This window comes from Cibotium barometz, chromosome 3 (assembly GCF_041138505.1).
Source record: "Cibotium barometz isolate CiBa-2024 chromosome 3, ASM4113850v1, whole genome shotgun sequence".
NCBI lineage: Eukaryota > Viridiplantae > Streptophyta > Polypodiopsida > Cyatheales > Cibotiaceae > Cibotium > Cibotium barometz.
This window is the reverse complement of record NC_141048.1, coordinates 13417279-13427103: the sequence shown is the minus strand read 5'-3', so window position 1 is coordinate 13427103 and position 9825 is coordinate 13417279. Positions and strand designations below refer to the sequence as shown.

Genomic DNA, 9825 nt, shown 5'->3' with positions numbered 1-9825 from the left:
TTTTGACCGTTCGTATTCTAAATGCGTTCGGGGTAATTTAAAAATTTCAAAAAATTCTTGAAAATTAGTGAAAAATTAGACAAAGGTTATTTTAAATTTCGAGAAAATGTGGGGTTGGTGTTTGGCATGTGGTGTGTCCATTCGGGCGCTCGTGACCATTCAAATTCCTTTAAAAATATATTTTTGACCCAAAAAATTAGAAAAATCCATTAAAATTATAAATTTTCATTGGATTTGAGAATTGTCGGGCGGAATTGGAAATTTCCTGTGAACGATGGGATTCTCAGAAAAAATTAGGAATATTCTAGATATTATTTTTAGAAATCCTAAAAATTAGTATTTTTAAAATATCAATGGTATTTTGGCAAATTTAATTGCTAAATTTTTTTTGAAAAAAATAGGTTTGGTGGAATTCAAAATTATCATATTTTGAGACCCTATAAATTAGGAAAAATTAGAAAAAAATCATGATAATTCTTTATCTCGAGAATTTAATATTTTCGAGAGTTATTTAATGTTGAAGTACGTTCTCTCGTGCTAACATTAGATAGATGCAGGTTATTCGCATATTATTAATACGATTATACCTCGTATTAATGGATATTTATGTTTGGATTAATTCTATACGATGTATTCATGATTTTTTACCATTGTTTAACCATTCTTTTTGGACATGTTCCATAATTTCTTTTGATGGCTATAATTTGCGTTCAAAGTGTGTTTCACCTTTGACACTTTTCCATGATAATATTTTGCACTTATTTAAGTGTGGATTGTGCTTAATTTCTTAAGCCTAAGACAAATTCTATCATGGGTTAGTTGATCGGTTTGTTTTGGTGGATTTTTATTGGATGTTTTCCAAGTTTTATATGGACTCATCAGGTTTTGCCTAGATCACTTATGTCTAGGGTTTTCTTATTGAGTGCTACACACATGTGTTTCACTTTCTTACTTTGGAGTTTTATTTGAACAACACAACATTCATATACTCTGGATTGATGAGTTGGCCACCAATTTTAATGCTTCTTTTGCTTCTTTTGGCATAATTTATGTCCATTAGATGGTATGCATTGATTTTTATGATCAACTATGGTTTTTATGGATTTAAGGAGCTTCTATGCTTTTATCCATGGTTTTATAAGGATCTTTTGATCTTTTGGATAATTTCATGTGCCTTGAAGGTAGCATTTGCCTTCATTTTTTGCACATAATTTTGGAGTATATTTCTTATACTCTTGTATATATTCCAACTCGGATACCTAGTTGCTAATGTATCTAGGTGAGTTATTTTTCTACCCTAACTTTATTGTGTTTTAGGTAGTTATCATTAGAAAGGCGCCAATAATTCAAAATTCTTTTCTAGTACTCGATAAGGGTTATTCCTTGATGTAGTCTCAGGTATATAGAGACAGGTTTTAGTATGTGAAAGTCTGGATAAGGCCATCTTATTCCTTTTATATAGGATTTTATTTATATTTTCCTAGACGGCATACTAGGGAGTTTCAAATTGTTAAGGTATGTATGGGTGGTATCATGGTGGTATGGGACGCTAGTGATCCCTCACATATATTATCTTATGGGATAATTTGGACTCAAGATTGTTGCTTTGCTTACATCACTTAGCATGTTGACCTCAACATTCAAAGACAATCTTATTTTCTAAATTTACTAGAAGTTATAGTGTGGGCATTCTCTAAATAAACATCTTTTATCTATAGCCTGCATGTTTTGATGAGGGTAATCTCATCGGCATTTTCAAACAAGTTTATCTTGTTGTGTTCGGATCAGGAAATTTGGATTCTTCCTTTGTTGACATTTATTTCTCTAGTTTCGTACTTTAGGTGATTTATATAGTTAACCTGATTGTTTACGGATGGACATATGTGACTCATCATTGAGACACTGATGACTCTCTATGTTGATATGGGTAACTCTCGGGATGTCGATTATTCCATATGCAAATGTGGGTATGTCAGGGCGCCGATGAATCCTTGGTTTCTGCTGTTATAATGCCATGTTTTCTTACTTTATTCTGAATGGTTTACAACGAGGAAGTTACTTTGAATGTGAATTACTCTGATCATCCGCGCAGTTTGATGGGCAAATAGAGCATATGAATCAGATTGTAGAGTATATGCGTCGTGCATATGTCTCTAGAAAATCATCATATTGGAAAAAATATCTTCCAATGATGGAATTTGCCTATAACAGTTTCAAACATACAGCTATTGGTTTTAGTCTGTGCATACTTATGTATGGGTATCAACCCATGGCACCTATTGATGTCGGTTTTAAGGACATCGAGCTTGCTCGGAATTCTATCAGGAGTGCTCAGGATAGAGTACAATTTTATACTGATAGGGGACGCTCATCTCGATCTTTTGAACCAGGAGCGTTGGTTTATTTTAATGATCCTAAAGATTCTCAGACTTTGTCAATAGAAAAATGCTCGAATTTATCTCCTAGATATTGTGGTCCATTTTTGAGTTATACATCAGATTGGCACGGTTGCGTTTGAACTTAAAACTACCTCTACATGTTAGAGTTCATCCAGTCTTTCATATTAATAGATTGAAAGGGAAACTGGGAGGTGAGGATAACACAGTTACTCCTCAAGAACTCGTTGAGGTCGAAGATATGTTCGACATGAACCTGATAAGGTACTTGAATTCAGGGAAAGGAAACTTTGTAGTTGACTAATCCCCGAGGTTAAAATTAGGTGGAAAGATAGGGAAATTGAGGATTCGACTTGGGAGTCGGTTGAGATTGTTCAGCACAGTTCTCCTTCTTTTCATTGCAAGAGTGCAATGTTTTGAGAGAGGGGAAGTATGTTATATGTACATTATGTGTGCTATGTTATATATACATTATGTGTGCATATACTAGGAGGCTAACCCACATTAGGCTTGTGAGCATGGGAGCATGGGAACAAGCTCTAGTGGAGCATGGGTTAGGACTAACCTTAAGGGTTAAGGTTAGGGTCAGGTATCCAAGGGTCACACATGAGAAATGGAAAGTCAAGAGTCACTTGAGGGCCCTCCTATACATGGGGCACACTCAAGGGAGCTTGGGGGCTTGGAGATTTATGCTATGGTCTCTTGTGTAGAGGTCCATATCTACTCATCTACCATTTCACACTTTAGCTACATATGCTATTGGATTGGAGTTATACCTCTTGATGGTATGGGACATCAAGGTAGAGGTATGATGTATTTCATTATTATTCATGTGTGCATCCCCTGGGCTCGGGGGTGGTTGGGTGGTTGAGTTTATGCCTGATTTATGCATGTTTATGCATAACAATTATCTATAGAGATCTTAGGGTTTTAACACATCTTCTACCTTTTCTTCAACTATCTTCACCATCACCACTAGAACCTCACCACCAAAGAGCAACAAACAACAATAAAGCAACCCATTCTCTTGTTTCACTATGAGATTTGGAATTACACCTTGCCATGCCAAACCATTTAGGATCACCATCAGCCAATCAAGGCCATGTGCATGAATTCGCAAGTCCCTCATCCGTGACCAACTCACAAATTGGGAGAGGAGGCCTTGCATATCAAACATTTTTTTGACCATAATACACCACATATAGCCTCGACATGCTTGGCCACCAAAACCTTCTCTCTCCATAATAGGCTCCGAATCATGTGGATCGGTCTCTTCCATAGACCATATATAATTCGACCATCCACTCCTCTCCTGAAAAGAATCAGTGGCATCATTTACACACCACTTGAGATTGGTGATGTAAGACATGATCACCATTAGGAAGAAGGAGGGTATGTTAACCACTTCAAAAGTTAACATAGTTTCACCCGCCTGACCTAACGTAAGGTACTTTGCCATCTTACACGTATGAAACAGATATCCAATTCTTTTAAGACGACACTAGACTTTATACATTGGCCTTACCCTGAGCTTAATACCAAACCACGAGGAAGTGATAAACTTCATGTACATAATCACTTAGCAATAGAACTAGTCCCAATGGACTATTTTTACGTTTTATTCGACCTAGTGTGAAAGCTAGCCATTTGTATGTAAGTCAATTTTGACATTAGAATGCTTGTGAGCTCTCCCATTTCTCTATTCTTACTTGGTTGTGTTCTATTGGATTCTTGCATATACTAGATGGCTTTCTTGAATAGCTTTGATTATAGGATTCTCCCTCTCATTAGCTTCTTCTCCATCCAGCTTACCTCCATTTAGGCAAAGGAAGCTCTACCTTCACCCCCTTAGCAAGAAGCATTCCGATGTGATAATAGTGTGAGGATGCGATGGATGCGCCAGCACACCCACATGAGAAGTTGCATTTGCGGCTCTACGGTAGAGCAGAGTACCAAACAACACATGATTCGAGAAAGGCTAAGGTCGGCTCTTGACTTGAACACACATACACACACACACACACACACACACACACACTCTCTCTCTCTCTCCCCCTCACATTGTGTGCTCACATGCGCCCTCCTGCTCTCTTGCATGCATCTAATTGACGTTTCTCTCCTCTCGTCATCACAACATGACTACGTCAAAGGAAGCTTGGGACTCTCTCTCTCTCTCTCTCTCTCTCTCTCTCTCTCTCTCTCAAGCATGCATGCTGCGAGAGGAGCTTTTCTCCTAGAGTCATGAGAGTAGGAACAACACAAAAGAAGAATGACATCATTCTTTCTCTCTCTAGGGGTATTTATTAGTCACTCTTACAATGTGTCTGTGTAGGAGAAGAAGGTGCATCTCTCTACACTCTGACATGAGTGTGAATGTGAGCAAAGTAGAAGGGTGAGGCCATCTTCCTCTATCTCGATTTCTTTTTTGGAGTTGGGTCGTGGGTGGAGGGCCTAAAAACAGGTGAAGAGGTTGGGCTAAGCAAGGGCCTTGAAGGGTGGACGTCTAGTGGGGTATTGTAGCCTAAGGCTTATAACCTTAGCTTAGTTAACTGGGGGTGATAACCCCCAATTAATTAATACATGACGATAGGGTAGGTGAATAAGGCACCAAAAAGTTTTTTAGAATTTCATTCAATTAAGAATCTTTTAAATTTTTTAGCAAAGGAGACTGGCCCGTTACACATACCCATCGCCCATGCTTGCCCATGAATTATGGGCAGAGGAGATTGCCTGCCCATGAATTATGGGCGGTGGATACCCCACAGCATCAGCATGCGATGTGTAATGGGCCTTATTTGCACCTCTTGGGGAAGGGTTTTTCCTTATTTTTCTATGCTGCCCTTAAAATAGGCCGTTTTTTAACGGGCTGTGGACTGCCCGCTCGTAGGTTTGCAGTGGGCGGCTTCAGTGTGTAAGCATCCGTGCTGAAGGGCTCGCAAGCGCAGGGACTTCTGAGGACTTCTGACGCTGACAGAAGATGGACTTCTGGGAGAGCTATGCGCGCAAGAAGATTGTTGTCCAAGAAGGCCATTGATATACCTAGTCTGCACCACGGTAGGGTTTCTCAGCCTAATTCATGTTTACCCGCAGGGCGTGTCAGTTGTATAAGAGATGGTGTTAAGTGCCCACGACAGTCTTTGCGGAAGATTAGGGCTTCAAGACTTGTTTGTTGCCTATCAGCAGGTTCGGCATACCTGCCGAAAACGATTAGGGTTTCCAAGGTCAAGCTAAGCTTTCCTTCAAGTCTTCTTCATTGTCTTACATTTGCGTCTACATGTATACCACAACGGCTCCCTCCATTGCACAAGATATTGGATCAGTTGGAGTGCCCCCGCACCCCTGCAGATCTACCCATCTATGCTTCCTTAGTCCAACAATGTGGCAATGCCAAGGCTTTATTCCATGGCAGACTCCTCCATGCCCACATTGTCACGAGCACCTCTCATGGCGAAAGCTCATACCTAATGAGCCTCCTTGTGCAAATGTATGGCCAGTGTGCGGCCCTCGAGGATGCTCACATAGTGTTCTTGCACATACGGGAAAGGAACGTCTACGCATGGAATATCATGATTGGGACAAATGTGAAATATGGGGAGTGGATGGAGGCTGCACGATTATTCCAGCAGATGCAGGTGGAAGGTGTCATCCCAGACAAATATAGCATAGTCAGCAGCGTTTCTGCACATGCAGGCCTCAAAACTCTACTGCAAGGCAAGGCATTGCATGCTCGGATTGCATGCACTGAACTTGAGAAGGATGTTATCGTGGGCACTGCCCTCATTAATTTGTATGGCCATTGTGGCAGCACCGAATGTGCCGAAATGATGTTTGAGAAGCTGCAAGAACGTGACCTAGTGTCATGTAATGCCATGATTGCGGTGCATGCACAACAAGGGCAAGATAATGAAGCTCTCCAACTCTTTAACCACATGCATCAAGAAGGCTTTATACCAAATAAGGTCACCTTTCTTGGCATTCTGGATGCGTGTGCAGGTTATACAGGCCTAGCTGTTGGCAAACGAATGCACATCCACATCAGACATGCCGGATTAGAGTCCGATGTCTTTGTGGTGACTACTCTTATGAGTATGTATGGCAAATGTGGTAGTCTGGAAAGGGCAGAGGTTCTGTTTGATGATTTGTGTGAGCGGAATGTTGTCTCTTGGAATTCCATCATTGCAGTGCACGCCCATCAAGCACATGGAGAAGACGTTCTTCAACTTCTCAACCAAATGCAGCAGGAAGCCTTGATCCCAGACAAGGTCACGTTTCGCACCATTCTTTGTTCATTTGCGGGCCAGCCAAGTATAGCTAGAGGCAAACTTGTTCACACTTGTGTCACCTGCTGTGGATTTGACTCAGATATTGTGGTAGGAACTGCACTTTTCAGTATGTATGGGAGGTGTGGCAGTCTAGAGAGTGCTCGGAAACTGTTCGATGGTATGTTCAAGAGGGACATGGTGACATGGAATGCAATGATTGCCTTGTATGCTCAAAATGGGCATGGCAAGGAGGCACTTCAACTTCTTGACCAAATGCAACAGGCTGGAGTGGTTCCAGACAAGGTAACCCTTATAAGCAGCCTTTCTGCGTGTGCCGGTGTTAGTCTTGAGGCTGCACAGAGGTTGTTTGACAGAATTCATGAACGGAATGTTGTGGTTTGGAATGCCATGCTGGGTGCATGTGTGCAGCATGGTCATAGCAAACAGGCATTTCTATTATTTGAACAAATGCTGGGGGAAAAAGTAACCCCAGACAAGGTAACCTTTCTGACTATGCTTTCTGTATGTGCAAGCAGAGCTGCTGTCATGGAAGGCAAGTGGGTGCACACCCTCATAATTAGTTGTCAGTATGAGTCACATGGGTCGCTTGTCTCCGGATTAGTTCACATGTATAATAAGTGTGGTGCTCTGGAGGAAGCCTGTTCAGTGTTTCAACACATGCATGAGCGAGATGCCATAGTATTCAATTCCATGATCACAGCATATACTGAGCATGGACATGGCAAGGAGGTGCTTCAATTCTGGGTCCAGATGCAGCAGGAAGCAGTAATCCCAGATGAAGTCACCTTAATAGGGATCCTTGATGCATGTGCTACTGAGGGCACTCTTTCAAAAGGCAAGTGTATACATGCCTGCATCACAGAGAGTGAATACAGATCAGAAATAATCATTGCCACTTCTCTTTTCAACATGTATCATAAATGTAGCAGCTTGGAGGAAGCACATTCCGTCTTTGGCAGCATAGTACAACACGACGTGGTTTCATGGACAGCCATAATTGCAGCTAACACAGAGCAGAATCAGAGCAAGGTGGTCCTACAGCTGTTTCACCAGATGCAAACAGAAGGTGTGCTTGCAGATAATGGTATTTACGTGAATGTTCTTGCTGCTTGTGCTGATGAGGCAGCATTGATGGAAGGCAAGATGATTCATACTCATATTATACACAATGATCTAGGGCCAGATGTCTCTCTCGGTAATGCACTTGTTAACATGTATGGCAAGTGTGGAAGCATGGAGGATGCTCAGAAAGAGTTTCACAAAATGCCAGGGCGAGATGTTCTTTCTTTCAACATCATGATTGCAGGATGTGCCCAGCATGGGCACGGCGGGGAAGCTCTCCAGCTTTATGATCAGATGCAGCAACAAGGAACCATTCCAAATGAGTACACTTTTGGTAGTGTTCTTTCTGCATGTAGCCACGCCGGGCTTGCTGATGAGGGCCACAAGTGCTTGATCACAATGATTGAAGATGATGGCTTGACACCAGCCATAGAGCATTATGATTGTATGGTTGATCTACTTGGGAGGACTGGACGGTTAGAGGAGGCAGAGGTCATGCTTGATGAGATGCCAATGCAACCCACTCCTGTGTCGTGGATGACTTTGCTTGGTGCCTCCAGAATCCAGATGGACATTGGTAGGGGGGAACGGGTTTCACAGCATCTTTTTGAGCTGGATTTTGGGGATGCTTCACCTTATGTAGCTCTAGCAAATCTCTATGCTGCAGCTGGTAGGAGGGAGGACATAGAAGGTGTCATAAGTTGGAAAGAAGTTGGGGCATACAGCAGCAGGCAAATATCTGCCATTGACATTCTTGTGCCTCATGTTCCTGCTGCCAATCAGGCATGTGGAGCGTTGTTGAGGCTATAGAAGGTATACTGATTTTGTTTCATGTTCAGCCATTGCAGTCACGTAATTGACTTAAGGTTTGAAGATATAACACCTGTTTATGTATCCTTTCCAATTTGAAACCCTTGTGTGCATTCGAATAACATCCTACAGGGTGCATTCCAGTATGCTGATGTGGTGACATGTTATTAACAGGAATGCTTTTGGAGTCTGCTGCTATCATTGCATGATTTGGGCTGATATGTTGGTTTCTTGCTGGCATCCCCTTTATCCCCTTTTCACCTTTTGGCCTACATTTGGCACCCTGTCCGTCCTCCTGCATTTTGCTTGGCCTATTGGGCGCCTTTTCAGACCTGCCGGCATGCCAATGTGTTAGCTACTCCATAGGTTAACATGGTTTTGCCTGCCCGACCTAACGTAAGGCACCTTGCCATCTTACCTGCTTGAATCGGATACTTGATTTTTGTAAGACGGTGTTGGAACATATAAAGCGGCCTTAACGTGCGCTTAATGTCTTGTAGTAGGTGATCTTTGTGGAGTTTTGGTGGTTTGCCAGCCTGTGCTCTCCATTGAGAGTCTACAAACTTAGTGTATATAGTTGCTTAAGACTAGTAATAGAGGTTGGACCATTTTTAAGTTTGGTTGGCCTAGTTTGAAAACGACTCATTGGTATATAAGTCATTTTTGACAATAAGCAAGACATTTATTTGCTTGCAATCATTTTCTTATGAGCTCTCCTTCTTGCTTGCTTGTGGATTCTCATATGTTTGATGTATGCTTGTTTGAATAGGTGTGATTGTAGGTTTTACTCTTCCATTAGTTACTTCTTTCTTGGCCTTTTGTGAGAGAATCGTTGCGAAAGACTTATCTCTTGTCTCTATCTAGGTATTGAGAGGTCTCCCTTCACTAGCTTTCCGGTGTGTCAACGGAGTGATGATGCGACGGATGGGCTAGCGCATCTACATTGGAAAGTTACATTTGCAGCTCCAAGGCAAGACCCAATGACACAGGCTTTGGCAAGGGTAAGGTAAGCTCTTGATCGAATGTAATTGGCACCGTTGCCAGTTATTAGCTCCATTTGTTCGTCCACTCGAAGCTATTGGAACTACCCAATATTGCTCCGTGTTGTTAAGGAGATCACATTCCGAAAAACATTTAGTATTGGAGCCATTGGATGTGTTTATTTGTTGCTTTTGATTCTTCTTTGGAGTTTATTTGCATTAGAGCATTCTATTTTCATCTATTGGTAAGGTAAAAACTCAGGTTCTTTGGTAATTTTGTATAAAATTGGACCA

General features: G+C 41.6%; 1 protein-coding gene across 4 annotated transcripts; it reads left to right on the top strand.

The window, feature by feature from the left end:
* Nucleotides 1-5243: 5243 nt before the first annotated feature.
* LOC147639730 (pentatricopeptide repeat-containing protein At5g39350-like) lies at nucleotides 5244-9602 on the top strand. 4 transcript variants are annotated; one of them, XM_086773310.1, is made up of 2 exons: nucleotides 5244-5450; nucleotides 5580-8746. In XM_086773310.1, exons 1-2 carry the CDS (start codon nucleotides 5393-5395, stop codon nucleotides 8549-8551), a joined length of 3030 nt encoding a protein of 1009 aa, XP_086629436.1. In that variant the 5' UTR covers nucleotides 5244-5392; the 3' UTR covers nucleotides 8552-8746. The 4 variants fall into 4 exon arrangements, with proteins under 4 accessions (XP_086629436.1, XP_086629429.1, XP_086629423.1 ...); XM_086773303.1 differs by having other exon boundaries at nucleotides 5577-8746; XM_086773297.1 differs by adding an exon at nucleotides 9416-9602 and having other exon boundaries at nucleotides 5252-8554.
* Nucleotides 9603-9825: the final 223 nt, after the last annotated feature.

Excerpts from the sequence above, each read along its gene's own strand:
- LOC147639730 (XM_086773297.1), top strand. The coding sequence starts at position 5,393 with ATGCGCGCAAGAAGATTGTTGTCCAAGAAGGCCATTGATATACCTAGT.